Genomic DNA, 27,203 nt, shown 5'->3' with positions numbered 1-27,203 from the left:
AAAAACCAAGTTCTAGTTAGGATCCATTCTTGAAAGATTGACAAGCGCCTCAGCATTGCTAGAATTTCCTTCATTGCTGTTAGCAACTGTAGCATTTGATTCTTTGTTCTCTTTCAGCTTCTGTTTCTCTACCTCATGTATCACAAGTCTGTAATGCAGGATAAGCCAGGGAAATTAAAAGCTACATGGTGCAAACAGAAAATCAGTTTTTAAATTGTCAGTAAAGACATTCCTGCAGTGAATTGACATAAGAAAATGAATTGAAAATTCAGTATGAGGTTGACTCTGCAGTTCATTTTGCAAGATTTTTCATGGCAAATCTTCATTATTTCTACTAGGCAGAGACTGAGGCTTTATTATTTCTGATTGCTGGTCTTGGTGAGATTCTGTGGATTTAGATGCTAAGCAGGCTTTTGCCCTGGGTTATGATACCTTCATGCCTTTCTTACAGCCCACTCTCAAGAAACACAGAGTTGCATGCTCCTTAAGCTGGACTGTGGTTGTGTTTGTATAAACTGTTGCCTTTTTCCCTTTTCCTCACCCACTTTGTCCCATTTCTAGCACTTTCTTCTCTGTCTCCCATGCATATCAGTCTAAAACTCCACACTCCATTAGGAGGAAGTTCATATGGGGTGAGTTGGTTGTTTTCTTGAATCTGGTACTGAGAAAGTACATAGGTGTGTGTGTGTGTGTGTGTGTGTGTGTGTGTGTGTGTGTGTGTATGCGTGTGTTTTGTACTGATAATATTTTTTAACTTCATTTGGACAAAATTTTACTCTCAGAGAAACTTACGAGAGTAGTGCAAGAACACCTGTATACTCTCATTATCCACAGTCACCTATGTTTATCATTTGGCTTGTTTGCTTATTCTCTCTCCGTGTGTGAGAGAGTGTGTGTATAAATATATAAGCTGGAAGGGGGTGACCATTTGAGAATATGTTGCGATCATCAAGGTACTTTACTCCTAAATGTACAATATATTTTTCCTGAAAATAAGGATATGCTTTTACATAATCAATGTAGTTATCAAGCTCTGTAAATCTTACATTGAAAAAAATACTGTATCATTAGTGTTAAAGTTACTTCGATCTATCATTAGTAAACTATCATTAGTATCATCAATTGACTTAATATTCTTTGTAACATTTCTTTTCCTCCAGTTCAACATCCAGTCTAGGGTCAGGTGGTACATTAAGTTGTCACATCTCCAGAGCCTCCGTTAATCTGGAACATTTCCACAGTCTCTCTTTGTCTTCCAGGACTTTGACATTTGTAAAGAATATAGTTCCAGTTTAATAGAACACTCCTCTTTTGGAGTTTTTCTGATGTTTCCTCGTGACTAAAGTCAGCTAGAATACTCCATAAATGATGATGCATTCTTCTCAAGTAATATCACTAAGCATCACATGCCTCCATCCACATCTGGAGGCATGTGATGCTTAGTGATATTAATTTTGATTACCTGATCAAGGAATTGTCTTATTTCTCTACTGTATAGTTGCTATTTTTTTCCCCCTTTGGCACTAATGAGCAGTGAGTGGGGAGATACTGTGAGACCATGCACATCCTCCTCATCAGATTTCCCCAAGCCAATTCTAATTTTATCTAAACTTTATTAGATCATCTTAAGATAAAAATAATTTTCCCTTGAGGCCTTAATTGGCAAGCAAATTTAACTACTCTCTTTTAAAATACTTTCTCTAGTAAGGTGAGCAGTAATTAACAAACATAAAATTACTATACATTGAAACCAAACTAAGAAAAAGCCATAATAGTTGAGTTTTTTCCTACTCTAAGCTATACTTCTATTTGTATCCAGTTATCTATTTATCCCGTTACCTCCATTAGAAAAACAAGCTATCACCATTTTATTATAGCAAAAACAATGAGTTTTTTCTCCTCTGGGCAGTTTCTAATGAAAAGGATATCAGATATCAAAGATACCAAACAAAAGTTTAAGTATTGATGAAATTTTTTTTAAACTAAGCAAGTGAAATTTTTTTTTTAATTTGGTTTTTGTAAACACTGTCAGGTGATAAAGAAATGACAGGAAGGTGGACATATGAGGATACCTGGTCATAGCTCTTCTAGCTGCACAGGGATGTGCTCCTGGTGGAGGAGAGAGGCCCCTTTACCCTCCGTCATATCTACTACTGCAGTGGGCCATTGGCTATCCATACTCGATGAAATGATTTCGGTGATGTTTTTCTCAGACCCAAAATATGAGTTCTTTTTGAATAATTTAGAGCAATATGATTACTCCAAATAAATTGAAGTTGTGTGCCTATGCCTCTGTAGATCCCTAAACACCAGAGTGCTATTTCTTCTTATTGGAGAGGAAAGCAATTTCTTCATGGTTAGGTTTCCTTGACGCTGTTCTTTATTTCCTAGACGAAAGTGTGTAGGCGTATTGCGCTCAGGGTGTGGAAGGGAGCTTTGAATTCAAGTGATCTCTGGTTTGACTCCGATTCTGTCACTGTGCTCTCAGTGATTTTTGAGTAAATCTCTTAATGCCTAATTTCATTTCCTCATCTGTAAAACAGATGCTGATTCCTGCTATGTGAAGTTACTGGGAGGACCGAATGCATTGCTTGTAAGGTACCTTGGCGCCTGGCTCCTAGGGGTGCTCAACAGAGCAGTAGCTGGGATTATGTTCTGGAGGAGTTAATTGAAGTGATGAATGGCAGTACCTTGGGAGGAGCCTCCCATCACAATTTGGTTTGTGTTTGCCAGGTTGCTGGGGGCCAGAGTGGGGTCGTAATCTGTCATGGAGTCCCAGGAGCCCAATTGTCCAGGGCAGTCCCAAGTGCTCAGAGCAGGAGGAAGACAAGTAGCACTGGGCTCTCCATCCCACTGGACTGACTTTCAGCCAGTAGGTATTGTTTCAGTCCCAAGATAGCTTGGAAAACCCCACGGGCACCATTCAAATGCTCTTCAGTCAGTGACCATGTGAGTAAGCCCACATGAGTCCTGAGAGGCCATGTAGGAAAGGATATCCAGGAAAAGCCTCAGAACTAGTCTGTCTGGACACTGGGGTGAGGATCTCTGGCATGCCTGGAGGAGCAGCTTCTGCCCAGAGTATGCCTGGCTGGGGAAGGGCTGGGCTACCAGGCGCCATCGGGTAGTCTAGACACCTTGTCCTGGCTGTGCCCTGGAGACTCACAGTCCATATACCACCAGACAGCAAAGGGATTATGAAACTTGAAGGCTTAGAATAAACACACGTAAAATCTGACTGGAGCCCTGCACTTTTAGCTAATAACTTCAGTGGGCGAGGAACTGTGGGCTGACTCAGAGATGGCTGCTGTTACCACCATTTGTCTTTCTGCTTCCCCAGAACGTGCTGCTGTTTGGGGGAAGGGCTGCGGTTTTGCTGCCTAACTTCTGACAGACACTCCTTATTCACTCTCATGACTTGCAATACTTGCTATCCCAGACGGGTGAGCTCAGGAGTTAGTCTGTGTGTCTGATATTAAAATAAAACAAACCAAACAGTCCTCCTAAAATTAACCTTAATACCACTAGAAATATTTATTACGCAAATAATTCAGGATAAGGCAAAGACCACTTTGATTAGCTTGCTCTCGTTCAAGTATTTTGGTTAAATGACATTGATTATTTTATGTTTATATGCTCTTGGTATTTTTAAAAGTGCATATAAAAATAAACAAAGGACTCCTCCCCCAAAATCACACTATTTTCAGGTCTCTGATATAATTGATATGAAGATATTTTGTTACTCTAAGACAATTTAATTTGCTTCTGGAAAGCAAACCAGCTGAATATAACCAAAGTTAGTTAAAGTTATAAAATTATTCATAGCTTATCTTATCCCTGGTCAATTTTAGGACTCTATCTAAGGAAATATCTTCTCTCCCAGAACAGGGGAACTAAAAGTGTGCTTTGTGGCTGAACATTTATAATCAGCTGAAATGAAAGCGTGTTGGGGGTATGACCAGGAAGGCTCGTGTGTTACACAGGACGGAAGTGTGGCCCTAGGAGGCAGTGCTGCTTGAGTTGTCCTCTGCGGAGAGGCTGTGAGGGAGGAAAGGGTGCGCCCTAAATGGTGTGTACACTCCAGGTGGTGTGTGCGTCGTGATTGTGACCACGTGGCTGAGAGCCACCTACAGTTTTTACACACTCCTTACTGTAGCAGCTGCAGGTGGAGTTTCTCTGGGAGCTCATTAGGGGTGTGGGGGTTGGGGGTTGTTCCTGACCATCTTCAAACTTGGGTCCCTAGTGCTCTAAGTCTTTGTCTCTGTCAATTTAGAACAGTGTAAAGGGGGTGAGTGTTTGTTTACTTACTTATTTCTGTGTTTCCCTCTACAGTTGCTTGAATTTATATAGAAATAAAACCATATTAAACATTACAGTGGTTCTTTTTTTAAGACCTTGAGTATACGATCATGTGCTATTTAGAAAAGCAAGCTGAGTGTCTACAGGCTTCAGAGTGGCTCAGCATCTGACATCTTTCTCTCAACTGAGTATGAATAACTTGCATTTTTAATTAAAAATCACAGACTTATTTTTGAGCTTCCTGAAGTTTCTGAATTATAAAATTCCCTAATTCTGGACAGAATGAGGATTTTATATAAGCTAAGGTTCTAAAATGAGGATTTCCAATTGGTAGAAGGTAATGTATGCTTGTGTGTCCAAATATTTTTGTGCTGAAACTTAAATAAATGTCGATGAGCTTTCACTGGTGAATGTTCTAGAGAATTGCAGGAAGGCTGGTTGTTGAAGAGCCATGCTCTTTCTACCAGTACCTGTGTATTTACACGTGGCCACGTGCATTTTACTACCCTCATGTATACAGTCAAGTAAATACATATGCCTGTATACACACATTCTTTCATATCACTTCTTGTCTGATTTGGCACCTTCCAAAACTGTCATTTTGAGGTGCCAGGATAGGTTTTATTTGGCTTTTAGATGATAGCCTCCAGAGGGATGACATCCACAATTACTCATCATCTCTGGGGGCAGCGAAATGTCCACAGCACTTGGGAACAGTCAGGCCAGTTGGGGTGGCATGCTCCCAGGAAGACAGAAACCTTCTGTGCAGTTGTCTTTTTTTATTATCATAGACAGGTGGTTGATAGCTGTTTTATTTTTTCCAAATTTGGCTTTCGTTTTTAGAGGAAAGACTTGAAATAAGTAGTGACTTCATAGATGCTCTCCCCTTCTCCCCGACCCCATTAGTGAAGGGTGACATTGCCCCTTCAGCTCCCCACCTCTCTGTTCTGGGACATTGGTGAGTTCCCCAGGAAGGACGCAGATGAGGACAACCATGTACCGGCCCTAAGTGGGGAGACCAGGCATGTGTACAGATCAACTTAATCGAGAGGCAAAAATGAAGCGTGTCAGAAACACAGAAGTGTGGAGATTGTTCAGACCTCTTTTGGGTGATTACAATGGACTCCTTGTTGATCTTTTAGCTAATAAAATGAGTGGAAAAATATTTCATAAGTGTACAATATGCAGTAGGAAAATAGAGTACTGCTTACCTAAAAGCTACTCTACTGCTTCTGTGCCCTGCTGCTTCTGTGCAGCCACAAATGGGGTTTAGACACCCACCATCTTATATTGTCTATTGAAAAAAAAGTCTAACGTGTTCCTGAGTCCACAGCCAGCAGTCTTTCTAGCACAACTTGAAATCCTCCCTGGCTTAGAGTCTTTCAGCCATGGGAGAAAACTCCCACCCCTGGGTGGGCCATCAAAGGCCTTTAGGATGTGGGTCCACAGCCCCGTCTGTCACTGGCTGCCCTGGCTGCCACTGATCCCTACCACTGGCCACACTGTACCATACGCTGCTTTGGCTTTTGGAATTTGAACAAAATCCAGTTTAACTCAGACATGCCCTCTGGGACTGTATTGCTGTCATTATTTAAGGAGTTAGAACTGTAGTGAAGAGTATTTTGTAAATCAGCTTTACATGCAGTTTTCAAAATAATCATGTATACAAACATGTAAGGTGTTTTTGCCATTCACCATTCATTGAAGTGTATTAAGTGTTCTATTGTGTCCCTCCCATGGAATAATCAACCAAAGTCCTATCAGCTTTCTCTAGGAAGGCTTTCTATAGAGGACATGTGTATTGGTTATAGTGGCTATGAAACAAGTTATCTCAAAATTTAGCAGCTTAAAACAACAAACACATTATTGTACACAGTATCTGAGGATCAGGAATCCAGGTACAGCTGAGCTGGTGTTCTGAGGTTGCAGTCCAGCTGTTGGGTGGGGCTCAAGTTGCAGTCCAGCTGTTGGGTGGGGCTCTGAGGTTGCAGTCCAGCTGTTGGGTGGGGCTCTAAGTTGTAGTTCAGCTGTTGGGTGGGGCTCTGAGGTTGCAATCAAGCTATTGGGTGGGGCTCTGAGGTTGCAGTCAAGCTGTTGTCTGGGGCTATGGTCATCTGAGCCTTGACTGGGAGGGCCCTGCCTCTAAGCTTGTTCATGTGGTTGCTGGCAGGCTCAGTTCCTCTTAGCTATCGACATGAGGCCTCAGTGCCTCACCATATGGACCTCAGTGTCAGCTGCCTGAGTATCCTCACAGCATAGTACCTCTCTTCCCCCAGAGCAAGTGATTCAAGAGAAGGAGTCCAAGACAGAGACCAAGCTTTATATATATACAGCCAGAAATTAAGTGGCACCCAAATACCTAAGATTTAAAAGAAATGAGAAAGCAAGTGTGGGAGCCCTTGTTGATAATAATGGCCTCTTTTTCCATTTTGAGCCATATGAAATTCCCTGCTTGCCGGGGAGGAGATAACTGCTATAGGCAGCTGCTTGTGTATTTCATAATTGGTCCATAAGGGTTGATGGAAAAAAGTGAAAATTAAAACGAAATGAGTCTTGGCTAAAGGGGGAACAAAGTAAGTACGATTGCATGCTTTAGACCTCAGATTCTTTTTCTCATGACCCATTACTTTCTTGAAAATCCCACTTGTAATGGGCGTGGTGGCCAGCCTCCAAGAGTCCCAATGATTCCTAGCTCCTGGGACACACACCCTTGTGCAATCCCCTCCTGCACAGTATGAGGGGTGGCCTGTGGGATGGTATGTCACTTTTTGAAATCAGTGAAAAGGTGTCTGTCTTTTTTACCTGGTTGGTGAGTGAGTGGGGAGTGGAACCCATGGGCCCTTTTATTAATGTGACTCTGGTGTCCCCGTGAATGTCTTTGTCATTTTCAGGCCAACTCCAACAGTGGCCCAGGGCAAAGAGTGTGCATCATCGATGAGATTGGGAAGATGGAGCTCTTCAGTCAGCCGTTCATTCACGCTGTTCGTCAGACACTGTCTATCCCGGGGACTATAATCCTTGGCACAATCCCAGTTCCTAAAGGAAAGCCACTGGCCCTTGTCGAAGAAATCAGAAACAGAAATGACGTGAAGGTGTTTAATGTGAGTACAGCCAGTCCTCCATGACCTGTGGAAATGGAGCAGATGATCTAAAATAGCAGATGGCTCCAAAATATATTGTTGGTTTTGAGTGACCATTTTTTCCCTCCCATGCTGAAATATAGGTGAGTCTAATTTTCTAGAAATGTATAGAACTTAAGTTATACCTCTAGTTGATGAAAAAACAAACTTGCTTATGGGGGAGCCTCCTGACGGTCTCAGCTATTGGGGCTGTTTTTTACTTCCATCTCTCCCACCAGACACCAGGACCTCTCTGGCATCAGAACTGTCTGATCTAAGGTGCTTGTTCTAATTCTTCTCAGATTGATAGGTCAGGTTGGGATACAGGGGCAAATATTTTTTGTTTTGTTTTAAAGGTTTCTCTTTTAAACCTGACCCACTTCTGCTTTTGGGGAGAAGAGGCTGTGGATGGAGCTGGAGGCACAGCCTCCAAATGCTGAAGAGCAGTACCGTCCTTTCGAACTTCCCATAGCAAGGGAAATTACCATCTGCATTGTTCAGAACAGTAGCAAACTAGCCACATTTGGCTATTTATATTCAATAAATTTAATCAAATTTAAATTGAATTATTTCATCATATAAATAATTAAATTTAAATTGAATTAGACATTCAGTTTCTCCATCACACTGGCCACATGTGAGGTGCTCTGTGGCCTCGTGTGGCTGCTGCATTAGCCAGTGCAGCCGGAGGGTCTGCTACTCACTGTGAGGTTGCAGAATGGCAGCATGGGTGTCACCTGGGAGGGGGCCTTGCCCTGGTCCAAGGAATCAAACTCTGTGGGATGGCTCATGATCTGTGTTTTGGCAAGTTCTCACATGGTTTTTAAGGTCCCCGGCACTTTGAGGAGCACTGCTGTCAACCACATGTAAGAGATGAGGGGCTGGGGCTTGTCAGCCAGTGGAGCTTCTGAGCCAATCATAAGGGACTTGTGGCATTGCTGGCACTTTGTCTAAATACTTGCCTTTCTTTCCCCATTGTCCCTCTGTTTTCCTCTCAGTCAGATATTGCCTCTCCCCCGCCCTTGCCCTTAGTTTCTTTGAGTCAGTGATAGCTGTGCTCTTGGCTGAGCTCTGCTCACATGCCTCACTCCCCCTCCTCAGTTTAAAAGCTCCTGGCCCTGCAAGTGCCAAGTGAACGAGTCAGGCAGGCAGGACCCCTCCTATCAGGGGGAGTGGAGAGTGAGTACCTGTGAGCACCTTACATCATGATCATTTTAATCACTGAGTAAAATGTTACCTTGGCCCACTGGCCCCAGTGGCAATATCTACATGGTTTTGGTTGCCACCAAAATATTCTGGAGTGTAGTGGTAAACAGCCATTAGGGTTAGACCAGCCAGACTTGGAAAAATGTGTGCACTCCTTCATTGAGTTATTTATTCATTCATTTGGTCAATTGCGATTGAGCACCTACTATATGCCGGTATCATAATGTCTTGGGATACTGTGGTGAATGAGACTGACCAAGTCCCTGCTCTCATGAAGCTTACATTCTAGTGGAGGAGCTGGATACCAAAAATGTGAACAGACGAATATAGCAGTTACTGGTAAAGGCAAAAGTAAAGAAACCAGGCAATGTGGTAGTTGGGGGCAGGAGTAGCAAAGGTGATCAGGGAAGGTCTCTTCAAGGAGGTGACATTTGAGAGCCCTGAAAAGTTTGTGGGGTTCTTCAGAGTTTCATGTTGTCTTCCCTTACTTAACGTGGCCTCCACATTAGAAGTTTTGTTTGTGATTGTAGAGTTTCCATGGAAATAGAGCAATGAATAGTGAAAGATCATAAAAAAAAAAAATTAGTTTTCGAGTCAGATAGCTTCTAGGCTGGAAGACTGGGAAATTGCTAATGTTAGACTCCAGCGATTGGCTAGCTCTGCAAACTAATCTAATCTAAAAGTCCTAAGGAAGGATTGAAGGGAGCTGACTGTGATGCCCAGAAATAAACTTTGTGTCTTTGGCTCATACCACATTTCTTCCTCTCTCAGACTCAAAATTTTTCTCCAGGCAAGTTAATCATTGCATCTAATGATCTGTAAATAAAATGATTAGCTTTGAGTTAATTATGTAAGAGATAGGGACTGGCATACCCTGTTATTTTTTGTTGTTTGAGTTTGTATGGTTCCTCTGTTCCAGTTTTATTTTATTTTTTATTTAACTTAATTATTTTGGGAGGGGGTGGGCAGAGTCTTGCTCTGTTGCCCAGAATAATCTGTGCTGGGATTACAGGTGAAAGCCACTGTGCCTGGCCTGTTACAGTTTTATAAATCAAGAACCTCATTTTGTTTCTTTCTTTTTTCTTTTTTTTTGAGAGAGAGACAAGGTCAGGCTCTGTTGCCCAGGCTGGAGTGTAGTGGCATGCTCTTGGTTCACTGCATCCTCTGCTCCCAGGCTCAAGCCTTCCTCCACCTCAGCCTCCCAAGAAGCTGGGACTATAGTCATGTGCCACCACACCTGGCTCATTTTTTTGGAGAGACAGGGCTTCACCATGTCGCCCAGGGTGATCTCAAACTCGTGAGCTGAAACAATCTGCCTGCCTCAGCCTCCCAAAGTGTTGGGATTACAGGCATGAGCCACTGTGCCTGGCCAAGAAACTCATTTTCTTTATCTGCAAACTTAGGAGTTCGATTAGATATAGTTGTGGGTTCTTTCCATTACTCATATGCAGTAAAGTATCCAAATCCATTTTTGAGTGTTCTTCACATTCAGCACTTAGTCTGTGGTTTGGGCACATGTGAGGCATGATCTCTGGCCTCAAGAAAAACAGACCATGGGGCAATAAAAATCTAGGGGCAGGGAAGGGAGAGATCTGAATGAGCAGTGGTGGTGGGGAGAGGTGTCCAAAGGAAGTGGTTCTTGAGTGGGTTCTTGAAGGAGGAAATGGGAAAAAGAAAAAAGAACATTCTAGGTAAGAAGATGAGCTACGAAAAGTGGTCACAGGCAGCCTCCCCTTGCTACCAACTGAACATGCATAGTGTGAAGATGATACTGAACTCATGATATGGGGGAAATATACCACACACATTAGTAATATTATCTAGACTTACTGTTCTTCATAATGTTGGGTGAACAGAGTATTTTCCAAAAATACCTAAGAACACTTCCAGTTTTAGACAAGATGGAATAGACACACTTGTGTTTATTTTTCCTGCTAATTGCAGCCGAAAACCTTGGTGAAGAGAAAAAGGCAGATTGGCTAGGAACCTAAGGACCAAAGGAACAACACACAGACACAGCTGAAAATCATTTGTCATGCCAAGAATCAGGAATACCTAAACCTGAGTGAGGAAAGGCAATCAGCAGATCTCAACAGCCAGGTGACTCAGATAGTGGCATTATAGGGCAAGGATTTGAAAACAACCATCATAAAAATGCTTTAGAAAATTACAGACACACATGAAACAAATGAAAAATGGTCTCAGCAAAGAACTGGAAAGTTTCAGCAAAAATCTAGAAGACAGAAGAATCAAATGAAAATTTTAGAACTATAAAATACAATAGTGAAATTAAAAAGTCACCGAATAGGCTCATCAGAATAGAGATGACAGAAGAAAAAAATCGGTGAACTTGAAGGTAGAACAATAGAAACTACTTGACAGAGCAGACATTTTTTTAAAAAAAGAAATGAACAGAGTTTCTGGGACCCGTGGGACTATAACAAAAGATGTGACATCCATGTCATTGTAGCACCAGGAGAGGAGCGTGGGGCTGAAGAGGTGTTTGAAGAAGCAATGGCTGCATTTTTGTCACATATGGCAAAATAAGTAAACATACATTTTCAGTGAACCCCAAAAGGATAAACTCAAATTCAGGCAAAGACATACCATAGTCAAACTTCTGAAAATTCAAGTCTTGAAAGCAGTGAAAGGAAAGCAGCCCCTTACCTCTAGGACAAAAACAATGAGTGACAGCAGATTTCTCAGCAGAAACCATGAAGGCCAGAAGGAGGTGATACATTTTCTAAGTGTTGAAACAACTGTCAACTCATAATTCTTTAAGACATTCGCAGATGAAGGAAAACTAAGAGAATTTGTTGTAATAGACCAATCTAAAAGAATGGCCAAAGGAAGTTCTGTTATCAGAAAGGAAATGGTAAAAGGAGTCCTGAAACGTCAGGAAGGAAGAACGAACTATGGAAAGAGTAAAACTGAGTGAGTATAGTGGGCTTTTATTCTTCTGTTGAGTTTTCAAGAATTATGTTTGACAGTTGAAGCAAAACAATAACATTCTCTGATGTGTTAAAAAAAAATAGTTGAAAAAAAAGAAAAGAAAGAACAGTGCCTGATAAGGAAAATAAAATCTCACTGATAGAATCTTTGGCACCTCCTATTATCTACTAAGGCATCAGTAAAGGAAATTGGCTATGGAATATTTTCATTCATCTATTCAGTAAATATTGAGCACCCATTGTATATTAGGTACTGTCCTATCCACTGGAGTTTTAGCAGTGAACAAAAGAGGGAGAACCAAACATCGTTTTATCAGTAACCCAGTCCTGCCATAACTCACTCATCCCCACTATAATGGCATGAATCCATTCATGGGGACGGCCCTCATGACCTAATCACCTCTTAAAGGTCCCACCTGTATTTGCATGAGGGTTAAGTTTCCATCACATGAACTTTGGGGGACATATTCAAACCATAGCAGTTGACTTATAGGTTCTTCAATAATTTGTTTTTCAGAACTCTAAGAGGTTATACCATTGTATTCCATTGAGTTTTATCCCACTGTATCCCAGTGAGTGTGTCACTGATTGATTTTGCTGCCTTCTAGTAAGTGTTATAACATTGGTAATGTGATCAACACCTTTAGATCTTTTTCAAGCTGGCGGCTTCATAGTATGATTAAGTCTCTTGTTTAGACCATGGGATGCACTTGTTCTTGGCAGCAGTGAGTGGATATTATCTGGTCTTCCAGGCTATTTCAGTGCTATCTCACTGCCTTCTAACTTGTTTTTTTGTTTTTTTTTTTTCCCATTTATTTATTTTATTGCATTTTAGATTTTGGGGTACATGTGAAGAACATGCAAGATTGTTGCATAGGTACACACGTGGCAGTGTGATTTGCTGCCTTCCTCCCCATCACCTACATCCGGCATCTCTCCCCTTGCTATCTCTCCCCAGCTTCCCACCCCCCACCATCCCTCCCCTATTTCCCCCCAACTGACCCCAGTGTGTAGTGCTCCCCTCCCTGTGTCCATGTGTTCTCATTGTTCAACACCTGCCTATGAGTGAGAATATGACCTGTGTCTGTATGCCCTGCTCAGTCTCCCCTTCCTGCTTCTTGATTTTTTAAATAAGAAGATGGGTTGATGATATTGCCAGTTTGTCTTTCCATCTGGTTGGTCTAGGTACTGTAAGAGACAGTACTTGACTGATGTGCTGGGCACAGATGTAATACCAGATACCAGGTCCTGCTTATGTTCTGACTTTAACAGCCCCAAACCTGAAAACATGGATGGAACAGGCAGGGGAAGAAATGCCTCTTAGTATATAACTATGTGCAAGAAAGCAAAACAAAACCACATCTATTTCCTTGAAACTTTTGGAATGGCCCCCAACATTCCTAATAAGCAAGGGATTGGATCTGGAGGTCACAGGATAAATGAGATGTGGCCTCTGATCCCATGGAGCTCACAGTCTTGTCTTCACTGTGCCCAGGATAAATTCTTACCAAGGGCCCTCTACAGCCACTGGGCAGGGGCCAGGGTTCAGGTCCAGTCACCTTCCTTTCTTTCTCTTAAGACTCCAGTGCAGACAGAAAGAATGGTTGGGGTTACTTTTTCTTTCTGCAGTCTTCTTTATTTCCTTTACCTGTTCCCAGCTCCCAGTTCCCTCTTCTAATTAGCCTCTCATGAAAGATTTTCTGCAACCAAAATTCTGGCTGTTGAGTAAAAAAGTAGACTAGAATTTCAAGTAAGGCAAAGACTACTGAGGTTGGCAGGTGCTGTGATTTTTGTTCTTGCATTTGGGAGTGTGTCTTCCTCATACTGGGCATATCATAACCGAATACTGTAGAGGGTTTCACATCAACACCTTACTGCATAATTTTCAGAAATAATCTCAGGGAAATCAAAGGGAGCATCAAAATATTAATATTGGAGTGTTTGCATTCTGCTCATTAATTTTTAAATTAATTTTTAATTTGTAATTGATTTAATAATTGTACATATTTATGGGGTACAGTGTGATGTTTCAATGCATATATACATTGTATAATGATCACATCAGGGTAATTTCCATATCTGTCACTTTAAATAATCATATTTTATGGTGATGACATTCAAAATCTTCTCCTCTAGCTATCTTTAAATATACAGCACCAGGTTATTTACTCTGTGGTCACCATACTGTATAATAAAAGACCAGAGAAAATTCTCCAGCTATGGATCGCAGTCCACTCTCACAGTCTGGCTGGAGGCAGAAGCTACTGCAATCCCTGCTGAACTCAGAGTGGAAGAAAAGAGCCCCGAGGTGCCCACCTGTGTTGTCCCCTTTCTACCTCAGGTGGATTCCTTGATTGCAAACAACAGAAATAGACTTTGGCTAATTTAAGTGAAAACAGCAACAAAAAGCCTTGGAGCCATTGAAGGTATCCCATGAAGCCAACGGAAAAGCTGACTGTCCTCGTTTCAAGTGGATCCAGAGCTGTCCCGGGATTGACACAGCCAGAACTAGTAGAAATGGGTGTCAGCTTCAGGCACTTGCTGCATGAACTCACTCCTCTTGGGGTGCAGATCTCAGAGAAGTCACCAGGGTCTGGCTTGCCCACTCACTAGCTGGGGGCAAGTTTCCTAGACCGTGCAGCCTCCCAGAGACAATCAGAGCACTCTTCCAAGAAGGGTGAGCGGGTGCCAGGAACCAGAAGTGACAAGGTCTGCTCGCTCTGCATCTCCTCGGATATGTATTGACACCTACTGTGTGCCAAGCCCCCTCTTCAGATACAACACCCTGAACCACAGAAGGCTTCCAGATGCACTCCCCCCTCTTACCGGGAATCTCGGCTCAGTTCCTTCTCCATGGTTCACCTGTTGAAATTACACCCAAGCATAAGGACCCCTGGAAACTTTTCCTGCCCCTGTTCCTGCCTGCCCCCCTCAGACTCCTTCATTGCTCTTGTTCATACCTGTCCTGTCCTGGTCTGAGAGCTCCACGAATCAGGGTCCTTACCTATGGCACTTCTCTATTCGCGTCTCTGGGCCTGACTCCTGCTTGCCCTTCCACCCCATCAGCTTGTGTTGAGTGGATGGGTATTACATGGGCCAAGCAGGAAGTCACCGTGATAGGAGCAGAGATGGCCCTGCCTTCACCCTGGGGCACTCAGGATGGTGTGGTAGTGAAAGAAAAATAAACAGCAGATCATCGGGCAAAGCTTGGGTGAACTCTGTTGCTTTTTTGTTTTTGTAATGGTGTGAGTGATGGAGAACACACATTGCGGTCAGGAGGCCTGAATAACAGTCTATACGGAGGCACCTTCACTTCTCTGCCTCTCTCACTTCCCCATCTTTCAAATGAGCACTTGAAGTTTGTGGAGAGGTGAGTAGATGACTGAGCATCCCAGAATTCTGGGTGCTTCACTGCTGCTGTGCTGGCTGCTCTTCTGAGCCCAGCTGGCTCACAGGCGCACCTCCTTACTTCACTTTGACAGTTCAGTTCCTTCTGATCAAGTCAGGTCATGCTCAGGGGTCCTACCCGGTCCTGCATTCCCATCGTCTGTCCTGGTGTGCCTCGCAGGGCTCAGTTCACAGCTCTCCCCATGGTTGGCTGAAATCAGTCTGGGATCCCAACCCACTTTCACTTTTTGAGCTGTCACTTTGTAGAGGCTGATGTTGGGACTCAGTGACACCTGTCCTGTTTCTGAGTGCTTCTGAAGAGTCAGGCCTCCTCGCTGGGACACACAACATGCCTCACCCTCTCCCAGCTTTCCAGGCTTTTGTTCTAGAGAGTTACCCAGCACAAGATTGAAGAAGAGGAAAGGAGCTCTGAAGCCTATCTCTCACTTCTTTCCCCAGGTCACCAAGGAAAACAGAAACCACCTTCTGCCAGATATTGTGACGTGTGTGCAGAGCAGCAGGAAGTGAAGTCACATTCTGCTTTTCTGCCCGTGAAGGAGTGCCCAGTTCACGAGGAGCCCGATGGAGCCCTGCCTGTCGAGGCTGTATGCCTTTGGGGTTATGGAACCTTGTGGGCTTTTCTAGAGAAAACTCAACAGCTGTTTTCCATAAAATGTTTAAAAGATCAAATTAGCCTTAATGCTGGATTGTCTGTACAAGATTAACAATCCGTTGTGGCTTATTTATGCTTAAAGATTTCTGTTTATTTTCTCTTGCAGTCATGCACATGATTTGGGTAAATTAGGAGATGAGAAATAGTTTTCAGAGTATTGGATGGAATTTGCCCCCATCGAAGTTTATAAATGTGTTGAGGGGAAGGGGGAGGAAGGCGTTCACTGCCTGATCAGTTTTGCATGTCATGAAAATTAAATTCTTCTCCAGGTGCAGCTTCAGTCTCATGCAACTTAAAGTGATAACAGTTACTTGATTTAAAGAAAAATTCCAAAAGAAAATCATTTTAGGTCATCTCCCCCAACTCTGTTTGTTTGCTTATTGCTTAATAAATGTAAAAATAAACCTGACGGTTACAGACAGGAGGCATTGTGTGGGAGGAACACACATCCTTTAGAAGTGTTGATAGCCTCTGATATTCAGCCGGCCAAATGACAAGAGCTCAGCTCACGGGTTTGCATAAGAGCACTGCTTTGCCTAAGTTAACATGGGAGCAATTTTGAATCTTTCTATGCCTAGTTCCCCTTCCAGAAAAGCAGGGAGTGGTGGTCATCTCAGGAGAGTGATGCCACACCACGGAAGGAAACCTTCAGCCACTCCACACAACTGTGGAGCGTACCCAGTGCCGAGGGCTGGGCTTATCAAGAATAATGGTGTAGAAATGAAGGGTTCAGCCCATAGCAGGGGTACTGTAAAAATAAGGCTAAAGACCACTGAAACCCCAGAATTCATAGAGGATAAAAACCTCCCCCCAAGTGGTAGATAGTACTGGAGTGATAAACAGTTCACTTTTTTTTGGTCATTTTGGTGAAGATCTATGAATTTCCAGGATTTCTTTAAACAGCATTGACTGCAGACCCACTGGCGTAAGTGGCAGTGTGCCTTCTATCTAACTGTGAGTAAGTTGGGCATGCAGGGGTGAGGCGCCCTGGGCCGGGCACTGGGACACAGTGAATGGGGCGTGAAGTGCTTGCATCAACACAGAATGGTGCACAGCCCAGGACTGGCTCTTACGTCAGTGTCTCTCTCCTCAGGGCTTTTCTTCCAAGGTAGCTTTGTGAAGCTTGACTTGGACTTGCCTAGCCTTGGAGGGACCACAACAGGAAGCCCTAATAGATCATGACCTAATCCCTCAAAAAGGGCCACTTGCCCAGGAGGAGGAAGTGGGCCTCTCTTTCCTCCGTCTCTGCCTGGCCGGGCTGTTCAGCGAGACTGCGTTCCAAGCTCAGGACGTCTCGTAGACTGGCTGTGACTTCCAGCCACCATCACCAGGACAAGAGGGTTACTGAACACTGGTGTGGGCTACATGCCTCAATGGGCCAGGAGGGGCACGGCCTCTGAGATGGGTAGAGGCTTCCCACAAAGGCCTGGGAACTTGATCCTGGCCATGAATCTGTGAAAGTAGCACAGCCCTCAGGAGAACTAAGAAAGGGAGACAGGCTGGGAAATGTCATCAATGTACACCCAGGCCTGGTGGAGCTGGTCTGCCCCAGCTGGGGTGAGACCCCACTGAGATGGAGCCTTTCCTGGCACCTCCGGGAGGGCGTTCTGCATTTATAAGCACCCCTCATGCATCTGTAATACCAAGGGCCATGTTTCTTCTTGTGCTTGTTTCTAGGAGCTCAGTATTTCAGTCGTGTCTATTTTGTAGACTTTGATTTTGTCTTAGCCGGTGAAGGTTATTTCAAAGTTAAAGAGCTAGTCGGAAGGGCTTATTGCTGAAGGCAATTGTGCTTATGTGGGGTGGGGGTATCTCTGCCTACTTGAAAGTATCCACTTGTGTGGAACAGATTCAGCCCCTAGCACTTGGGGCTGTGGGAGCTTATGCACACTTTCTGTTTAATGGTAAAGAGACAAGGTTGGAGTGTTTGAGTGTTTGTTCAAGAGCGCAGTGATAGTGGTGAAAAAGGGGATTTGAGCCCACGTCTATGTGGCTCCAGAGTTCACTCTTTCATCATGCCCTGCTGCGTTCTTCTTGAGCTTTAGCATTTTTAGTGCATTATATGCCTCCAGACCTCAGAGTTGACATTTAGCTGTGATAAACTGTGGTGAATCCAAAGAACATTTAGTGTCTCTTGTGGCGAGGTCCTGAAATGATTATTGTATTAGTCAAACAGAATGATCATGGAGCACCTATGGAGGTGTCAGATGCAATCCCTGTATTGTAAAACAATGAAATTTAATGATGGATAAGATCAACTCACAAATAACTAGAACTCAGGGGCAATGCGCACAGCCTGTAGAACAGTGTCATGCTGAGATCTAAAGGAAGAAGAGGTGCCGTGGCAGAACTCCACGTGACCGTCCTCCACGCAGCCAGGATGAGAGGAGCAGAGCTGAGTCCTGCCTCCCTGTGGGTGCCACGGCTGAGGTGAGGAGCTCTGGTCGGATGGTGGGGGGCGGCGGGGCAGCGGCAGGACAGATTGAAGCCAGGGATTCTCTTATACCTGAGTTTGAAATGCCTCCTATTCAAACAAAGCAAAATATCTAACAGATGGTTGGATGTGAGTCTCAAGGAGGAATTCACTTGGAAAAGCACAGAATTAACGTGTATTGCTTGTATGAAGAATCTCAGCTAGAATAACAAGGTCGGATGGGATGAATCAGGACTGATTTGAAGAATGATTTACTAAATCGTACTTTCTCTTTCCCCCTTAGCAGATCATACGCTTAACACACAATACTTTAAAAGTTGTTTCTTCTTGCCTCTGAGTGAGGGTAAGCACAGGCAGGGAGATGGGTGGCCTTTTAAATGGATAGAGTATCTTCTGTGATTATCACCCCCAACCAGGAGGGATCCCTCCAATTATCAAGTGGGTGGGAACACTGGTTGCCTGGAAAATGTGAAACAGACTTACTTCTCTTCTTTTGCTGCCAATTTTGGTATTCATAGAAGGTTGTTGTATCTGTGTATCGCACCTGTGTGTGTAATGATGGATGCTTGTGTAGCATAGCGACTTGGAACAAAACAGCACAGTGGATGAGGCTGGAGGTGGCGAGCTAAGTAAACAGGCATTGCACTGCACATTTTATGGGTAAAGAGAAGTTGAAGTATCACAGGATTTTAACAAACTACTTGCCAGATAATTTCAACATTATTTAGAATCAATAATGTCAAATTAGCCAGACAAGTCATATAAAACCAAGCACTATGGTTTTTATATTATCTTTGGAGGAGAAACCATTTTGTTCTGTGTCCAAATAACTCTTTAGCTATATACTGGCATAACGCGAACAACTCTAGCAAGAAATGTCAAATTAGGGATGCCTCCTCTAAATGGGGCTTAGAATATAACATTTTGAAGGAAATCCTTTTTGATACACAGCTGACTAGATGAAGGGCCAGATTAACAAGTTCATGAGTTGTAAATATAAAAGTTGTGTACCACAGTAAAAAAGAAAAAGAGGTATGGCTACATTGTTGATGCTGGTCAAACAGCCCCCAAGAATCCTAGGGTGACTCCGATGCTGCCACCTTCCCTCTGTGCACGCATTCGCCTGCGGATGTGAGTGTGCGCACCTGCGCCCCAGTTGGCACACTCGAGACGCCCACTCAGTGCGGAATGGCACTGCACTCTCATCTGATTAATGTGGCCTTAATGTTGTAGATACACTGTGTCACTTTCATTCTCCTTCCTCCCCACAAAAGATGCCACTGAGAACCCGCGAACTGGGATAAGCAATGAACAGAGTAGCAGTTGAAGAAGTACCTCAGGAACCTCCCCAGAGAAACAGGATGGAGGAGTGCCCAGGGTGCTCTGGCTTTCTCGTCTGCACAGCCATGTCTGTCCAGCCTGGGTTTCTAGCTCTTTGGGGCAATTCCCCTTTTTGGGGAATGCTTTCTGTGTTTCCTACCTCAGTGCCTAAGGAGTGACCAGTCATGCTCCTGGCTGATGGCTGCTAGGCACTGTGGTTTTCCTAACTCCACAGGAGTCACCCGCATGGGGAGGCCGCACTCACAGCTCCAGGCCTGCCGTTTAGCCCTTGGGGCCTGGCTGTAAAGTTGCCCCAGTGTATTACAGGAGCTGCCAGCCCAGTTTAATTTGGCTACCTTAAAGAACTGCAGCAAGGCTCTATCAGCTTCCTATTAGACATACAACTACATTTAAATTAAAGTTTGCACCTCTAGGGAGTGCTGATCTGAAAATAATAGCATTCTGTCTCAGATTATGGAGCCCACTTACTGTTACTAATTGCTGATTCTTATTTTACAAAAAAAAATTATAAAAGCATTACAATTTACTCCCAAGAGATAAGGGATTCTCTATACTACCCTTCCCCCAACCTTCTCCTCAAATTTCCAAATCCTAAAGACTTTGAAGAAATTTGTGTGACTATTTAAAATTGAATATTTCTGGCCGGGCGCAGTGGCTCATGGCTGTAATCCCAGCACTTTGGGAGGCTGAGGTGGGCGGATCATGAGGTCAGGAGTTCGAGACCAGCCTGGTCAATATGATGAAACCCAGTCTCTACTAAAAATACAAAAATTAGCTGGGTGTGGCAGTACATGCCTGTAATCCCAGCTGCTTGGGAGGCTGAGGCAGAAGAATCGCCTGAGCCTGGGAGGCAAAGGTTGCAGTAAGCTGAGATAGCGCCACTGCACTCCAGCCTGGGCGATGCGAGGAGACTGTCTCACAAAAAAGAAATTGAGTATTTCTAACTATGATCTTTTCAAAAGGGATGGTTCACAGGCCAGTGATACTCTATGGACTCCATTTCGGGACCTCCACCCCAGCAAGGATACAGGTTCCTGGGGGTTTTGAAGATGGGAAAAGTTGTCTCAGAATTTACCCAAATGTCATTCTCACCATAAAAGATACACTTTTAGAAATGAGAAGTTTCAACAGAACTCAAAACACTGGACACAAGAATAACTATAAACATTTTAATTTCAAAAACAAAGGTGTGCGCGAGTGTTCTGTGACAGTCAGGGTTGCGGGGCTTGGAGAACAAGCACTTGTCCCTGTGAAGCCCACAGGGCGCTGGCGGCCCACAAATTGCGTAGACTACAGTGAGGAGCATCATGTGACTCAGGTGGCTTTCCATGCACCAGATGGACTTGATTTCTAAACTCACATCCGAACATATCCTGGCTTTTCACAGAATACTTGAGACATGACTGCATGCATGATCACGGTTCTTGTGAAACTGCCACCATATTATGCTTAACAGCTGCATAAATATGATAAAGAAATAGGGTTTTCTTGACACTTAGATTTAAGCCTAATGCATCTGCCCAGCTGATGGCGTCAGATGTGCTGCTGTTCATTTCTTTTTTGCGGTAACAGTAATGTATAAAGTGCCAGTGATGTAGCATGCAGTTGTCTTATTTTCTTCAGGGCATTCATTTCCTGGCTCTGTTTACTCTAGTTGTTTTAAGATAGTAAATGGCTTTTGTTTGAGATTGCAGATTCCGGAGTGTGTGTGGTGCCGTCCACGGCATGTTGCTCTGGGCGGTGCCGTGCCTCGGGGAGGAGCTGCCGTGTGGCTTCTTCGCTGTTTCCCCATCATGTGAGTTGAGTTTTTGTTTTTTTCAAAAACCTGAGGTAAGTTCTGTGTTTTGGAACAGCTCTCCTTTTCCACAGGAGGAGCCCCTCATGTGTTGGGTGGTTGTGATTTGGGGAGAGCAGCACACACAGGTGGGAGCTGTGGGGGCGCCGACCTCCCCCCGCCCCCCGCCAGCTGCACGCCTGTCACTGCTCGTCTGACACACTTTGTTGCGAGGCTGTGTCGTCCAGGCCCATGTCCTCCTGGCTTGCTCTCCTGCAGACCACCCTGAGAGTCTCCGCCACAGCCTCAGCCAGACGTCGGTCACGAACCTGCCCCTGCTCGGTGGTGTCGGTGGGCTCACATGGCTCGGAGAGGTGCTTCCAAAGAGAAGAAAGAAAAGCAGCAAACCGCTCAGCAGATGTTCACTACCCATTTTAATTGGCACCCCCCACCCCATGCTGTGGGAACTAAAGGCTGGTGCTGTCCAACCTTGAGGTCAAGTTCTAACATCAGGTCAAATGACGGTGCCAGCATGGTGGCCTCTGAGGACAGGACATCAGCTGATGCCGTGTCTGGGACACAGGGCCTCTGCATGCTGGTCTTTCTGGATGACTATGCTGGAAAGAGCGGCCCGGGAGGAAAGGGTATTAGTGCACCTGGATTTCCAGTTGTGGTCAGTGTGACTTCATGCACACTTAGCCCCTGTCATGAATGCTGAGTTCCAGCGGGCTTGACCCCAGTAGGACACAGAGGCTGTTCTATTCTGAAGGCATGTGGTCCCAATGACTCAACTGCCCATTTTGGAGAGCAGGAAGGAGAATTTGACAGAATCCCAGAACTGCACTCACAGACTGTGACTTTAACACAGATTGGGGCAGGGAGAAGGGTGATATTTTATGAACTTATATTGAAGAAATAAAGAAAAGGGAGGGGAGATTTTTTCTTTTAGTTATCTAAATGTAGGTCAAATTCCTGCAGTAACCAGCTCTTTCCTCTTGGCCAGAAGGGCCTGGGGGTTCCAGGAAAGCCCATCAATCTCCCCCTCCATGAAAGATGGCACCCACGGCTGCAATCCTCTGGCTTTTCATAGGGTGGCCAACCCAGCCTTGGCTTCCCCTGGCAGGAAGGCACTTGTGTGGAGAGCTTTTCCCATGAAGGAGAGGGAGGGCGACAGAGGAATGTTCAGGTGCGGCCCCCTTTCTCCACCTGCAAATAACCACACCCAGAACCAGAGGCCAAGCTGCTGCAACCCTGGTGTGTGATGGAAAGCATGAGCTACGGGCAGGAAAACCTGAACACTCAAAAGGAGCGGGGGAAATCTCCAAATCCAACCCAGTCTTGCCTTGACACCATCGATTTTCCCTGTCTACTGGGTTACATAGGAGAACTGCCGGGCATTTACCTTTTTCTCGCTGATGAAGCTTAAGAATTCATTTCACATCAGCTGCCTTGGGATTCTGGACAAGTAACAGCTTATTTGGGTGACGTCCTTAAAACTCTCCTTATCTAGTATTGAAATACCTAGAAGCAGTGGGCTGTCTCAGCAGCTTTAAAGTTAAATCTCGGCTGAGAAGCGATGATGATCTAACTCCAGCATTGACAGCTACCCTTTCCTCTCCCTCAAGCCAGAAATCATGTAAAAAGAGTCCCACCATATGGATGAATGGAGAGCATTCTCCCTCACTCCCAGGTGCAGGGCTAGTGGCCACAGTTCTGCTGAACCTCTGCATCTGGCGACTCCTTTCAGTGCCTGCCTGGGTATTATCATTTACAGGACGTGTGCTCTGTATCTTGTCTGCTTCCTAGAGCAGCTAAGCCACTTCGTGTCTAATCACTGTCCTTTGTCATTCTGGGAGCCCCACAGAGGAGGGGATGGGGTTCTGCAGGCAGAAGGGTGGGGACCACGCTCAGGCCAGAAGCCCATGCCACCACCCCAGCTCATCCTGGGGAGCCCTGCCCAGCCCCTTACCCGAGTGGCCTGGCTGGCAGCCCTGGCTGAGGGGCCCATCACGATATTGACGCTGCTGGATGACTGGGTGTCACTGGTATTGCCCCCCTCTGCAGCAGAGAGTCCAGAAATGACAAGTGCGCTGGAAAAGCTCCTCTTGCCGAAGAGGAAGCTCAGGGTGGAGCTGGTGGAGGAGCCCAGGCTGGACCTGATGAGGGCCTCGGCCCGTTCGCGGACGCTCAGGTGACCTGTGGTGGTGATGGGTGGGGGCTGAGAGTGCAGGGACGTGGCTGAGGTGTGCAGGGAGAGCCGGCTGCCCGAGAGCCTCTGGGCCAGCTCGTGCACAGAGGTGGACGTCTGGAGGAATGGCTGGCGGCTCTCTAAGATCGGGCCAGATGAGCTCAGCATGGGTGGCCTTTGGCTTAGTGCCGAGTGCGCCTGCATGGACTGGCTCCTGCCTTTCCTCCTGCCTTTAAAAGAAAGCAGAACATAGAGTTGTAACGGGGGGTCATGAACATTGATGCCTGTGTGGTGAAGCAGGTGGCCTGCTCTGCCTGGGCCCGGGGAACCTTCCTCAGGGCACCACCTGCAAGGCTGGGACAAGAGCTGGAAGCCTGACCACTGCCTCACCCGCTCCCTCCTGCCAAGTCCAGGTCCTGAGAACTGAAGGGCACCCAAGAGTGGGGGCTGGGGTCGGGGCACAGTGTGACTAGCTGCAGCCAGGGTGACAGATCTGCCCAGTTTGCCAAGACATTCCTGGTTCTAGCACCGAAAAGTCCCTCGTCCCTAGAAGGCACTTGGTCCAGGCAAACCAGGACGATGCCAGCAGTGGAACTTGGTCTCATAAAGTAGAACCAAATCTGATCCTGGCTCAAGGCCGTGGTTCCTATGCTCATCTGATCAGCGGCGATAAAGGAAAACATGGAGGGTTCTGTGATTTTTATTTGCCATGAAGAAAGAAAAAAGGCTAGGAGAGCTGGAGCTCATGCCATGGGCTCTGTTTTCCAGGACAGCCTTTCCTGACAGGCCCACACGCTACTGGCCAGGCCTGGGCCTTGGTTCCCATGCTTTTCTCGCCCAGCCCCTTCACCCACCGCCTCGCCTCTCAGGGGCCCTGCCACCCCAGCCTGGCTGGCAGCCCTGGGCAAGGGGCCCATCATGATGTTGGCGCCACTGGATGACTGGGTGTCACAGTATTGCCCCTCTCCGCAGCAGAGTCTGGAAATGAGCTGAAAGTTGTCTAGACAAGGCCATTTTTGACAAAAGGGACTGGACTACCCCCAAAGATGTGGTTCTGTCCATGCTTCTGGAAGCAGACCAACTTCGCGGGGTCCTCTGTGCCTGATCCACCTGTGTGGCGTGTTGGTCAGCACTGCAGTCTAAGCAGTCTAAAAAAAAATGTGCTGGCTAGAACACTGGGTTAACTTGAGCATCCATGATCACGAGGGGCTAATTTAGAAATATTATTTTGATGGGAGCAGCTAATGATGTCACAGTTCTACCAATGGCCTCATGGGGACGTATGTCTCCTGCAGCTGCTACAGTTAGGCATTAAGTCAAATAGAAGGGGCTGAGGCATAAGTATCAGAAAGGACACCCAATGCATTGCCTCGTGTTCACCTCACCCCAAATGCCCGAGTTATTCATTGTGCATCTGGTGATTCTGAGGCAGGTATGGCCGCCTAGAGGAGAACCCAGAACTGACACATCATGTGAGAGGCAATTCATTAGCGATAAACGTGACAATGGGGATTCCAGGGTTCTTCCAGCCTCACCCCATCCCACCGTGGCCTAGGCTGAAGGGGCCTTTCTGCCTCATGTTGACCATAATGCCAGTTTGGATGCTGTGATGGTTGAGTGCCCATTTGCAGAGGGCACTGGTGCTCCCGTCTCACTTTCTCCTGCTGTGTGCCGAGAGTATGGAGCGCTCACCCCACAGTGCTGTGGGCTTCCACAGGATGGGGCTGCCCTCTTTGGGAGGAGTGTGCTCAGCTCCTGGCACAGGGCCCATCCACCTCTGCCGCAGGAGGGCTGCATCTGGGCCTGCCTGAAAGGTCCTGGCTAGGTAGTTGAATATGTTGCTCTTACAGAGAAAAAAGGAGGAAAGGGACCCTGACGAATCAGAATGAGAAACAGGGATGGCGATTTGTTAGTTTATTCAGCATCTGGCAAGGCCGGAGGTCTGTTTGTGATTTATATTGTAAAAGCAGATCACTGTCCAAAAATAGTCCACATTCATCCACAAGTCAGTGATTGTGATGCTCAGTAGAAGACCACCCATACTTGGTGGGGAACTTCCCAGAGAATTTCAGGAACAAAGGGACAAATAATCCACTGTGTGTCAAAGGGAAATGGCCTGCTATAGTCTGTGCAAGACATAGACTCCCTCCCCTGCCACACAACTTCATTGCTTCTGATTTTCTCATTGCTTTTTTTTTTAAATTAATTTTGCAAATGGAACAGCACTAAGTAAGCAAACCATACTAAATGCATTGTGCTACACAGGATCATTATTTCACAATTTAACTTATTTTGCAAATTACTGTATTACCAAGTTATGAATGTTTCTAGGGAAAACCTCTCTAGAACCTGAATGGAAATAGCTTATGTATAAATTGCTTTTCTTGGTTTATTATCGTGGCACTTAATACCTTTGTCTGATATTCTCTGAAAGGCGGTGGTGCAGCTCCTTAGGAACAAGAGAAGACAGCCTCCCTCTCCAATCCGGGATTCGGATTAGTTATGAACTCCTAACTGCTCATCAGTAAGTAGGTCACCAGCCTCCACTGCTAGGCCAGCTCCCCTTCCAGCAATGACATATACTTTTTACTTCAGCAAGATCCCTGCAGGCTGTCAGGCCCTAGATGAGGCTGGCATAGTGGCGCCTGTCAGCTGGGTGCAAAGTGCTATGTGCACCAGCAGCAGCAGATGCACAGCGTGGCCAGCCTGGGGAGAGGAGTTCTGCTTGTGGGGTCTCAGGCAGGAGGGACCCCAGTCCTCCGGGCATCTAGCAAGGGCTCAGGATTGGGATACCTGGCCAGAACTGAGGCAGGGACCAAGGAAGGGTGGGGCAGTTGGTCCCCAGTTATGGGAGTTGAGTCTTGGCGACCTGGTGAGTGAAACAGACCCTTGTTAGAATGTGGTTCAAATTCGCCCTTCAAAACTGCTCACCCTTTGCTACTTGGCTAAGGGTCTCTGTTGTGCCCTTTCCAGAGAGGCAGGTCCTCCACTCTGAGAGGCCCCCGACCACCTCTCGAATGGCACTCAGCACACTGTGTTGTCACTGTCTGATGCACGGTGATCGCCACCCTGTGCCCTTTCTGCAGCAAAGGACCTTGTATCACTTCTATAAGCTCAGCACCCAGCACACTAACATGTAAGTAAAGGATACACGGGAAAAATCTGAAAAACTGACCTGATGCCAAAAGCCTGATTAGAAATCCAGTGAGTCCCAGAAAGTTCAGGGTGAGTACGGTGTTTCTTAAACTTGGCAATTAGAAGCATTTCAAAAAATTAACCAATACTTTGACTAGAGGCTGAGACCCATAGGCAAGCACCTGTCAATGGGCCCAAGGGGCCTCAATGTAGACTGGAGGGCAAGCTAAAGGTTAGGAAAATTGGAAGCTGATTTTTCCATTGTTCCAGGTCAAGTACGAAGACCTGGGATCAGGGGTGTCCTCTGTGTAGCTGGAGAATGGCCTCTAATGCCCCTGCATTGGCCAACCAGGTCTCTGGCTTCCTTTCTGGGAGCTGCGCGTCTCAACTCGGATGGGCATGCTTGTTTTACTTAACCGGGAGGAGGGTGAGAAGGAGGCCACAGACTGAAATCAAATCCAGTTGTCCTCACATCCCCAAAGGGAACGATGGCCTGTTGGGAATGGCAGGTAGGTGGTTTCCCTAAAGTGTCCCAGGCAGAGGTGGCCCGGCCAGGCAGAGCTGCCCCTCCCACAGTGGTAGCCTCCTTCTTGGGCTTGCTCTCCTGGGAACCCCAGGGGCCTCCTGCACACTGGGTCTCAGGTGCAGTGTCTTAAGGTGAATGAAAGCTTTGTGCTCCCAGTCCCAGTCAGGGCTGAA

The 27,203-nt window shown here is 45.7% G+C and overlaps 2 protein-coding genes across 7 annotated transcripts in view; one reads left to right on the top strand and one right to left on the bottom strand.

Moving 5' to 3' along the window:
• The window catches only part of NTPCR (nucleoside-triphosphatase, cancer-related), a 28,721-nt gene extending 12,680 nt beyond the window's left edge, over positions 1 to 16,041 (top strand). Inside the window, exons 4-5 of one of the 2 annotated variants that reach the window (XM_032242330.1) lie at positions 7,188 to 7,397; positions 15,419 to 16,041. In XM_032242330.1, the coding sequence (XP_032098221.1) occupies positions 7,188 to 7,397; positions 15,419 to 15,487 (279 nt within the window). In that variant the 3' untranslated portion in view covers positions 15,488 to 16,041. The remainder of the gene's footprint in view (positions 1 to 7,187; positions 7,398 to 15,418) is intronic. The other variant, XM_032242331.1, reaches the window with a different exon arrangement.
• A 4,521-nt stretch (positions 16,042 to 20,562) lies between these two features.
• The window catches only part of PCNX2 (pecanex 2), a 291,183-nt gene continuing 284,542 nt past the window's right edge, over positions 20,563 to 27,203 (bottom strand). For 3 of the 5 annotated variants that reach the window (XM_032242324.1, XM_032242325.1, XM_032242328.1), the window contains 2 exons: positions 23,151 to 23,599; positions 20,563 to 21,558 (listed from right to left, as the gene is read on the bottom strand). In XM_032242324.1, coding sequence (XP_032098215.1) covers positions 21,385 to 21,558; positions 23,151 to 23,599 — 623 coding nt within the window. In that variant the 3' untranslated portion in view covers positions 20,563 to 21,384. The other 2 variants (XM_032242327.1, XM_032242329.1) reach the window with 2 other exon arrangements.

The sequence above is a fragment of the Sapajus apella genome, unplaced genomic scaffold, assembly GCF_009761245.1.
Source record: "Sapajus apella isolate SASKATOON/1434 unplaced genomic scaffold, GSC_monkey_1.0 scaffold49, whole genome shotgun sequence".
Lineage (NCBI taxonomy): Eukaryota > Metazoa > Chordata > Mammalia > Primates > Cebidae > Sapajus > Sapajus apella.
The sequence above is the reverse complement of the archived record's forward strand: the minus strand, read 5'-3'. Positions and strand labels throughout refer to the sequence as shown.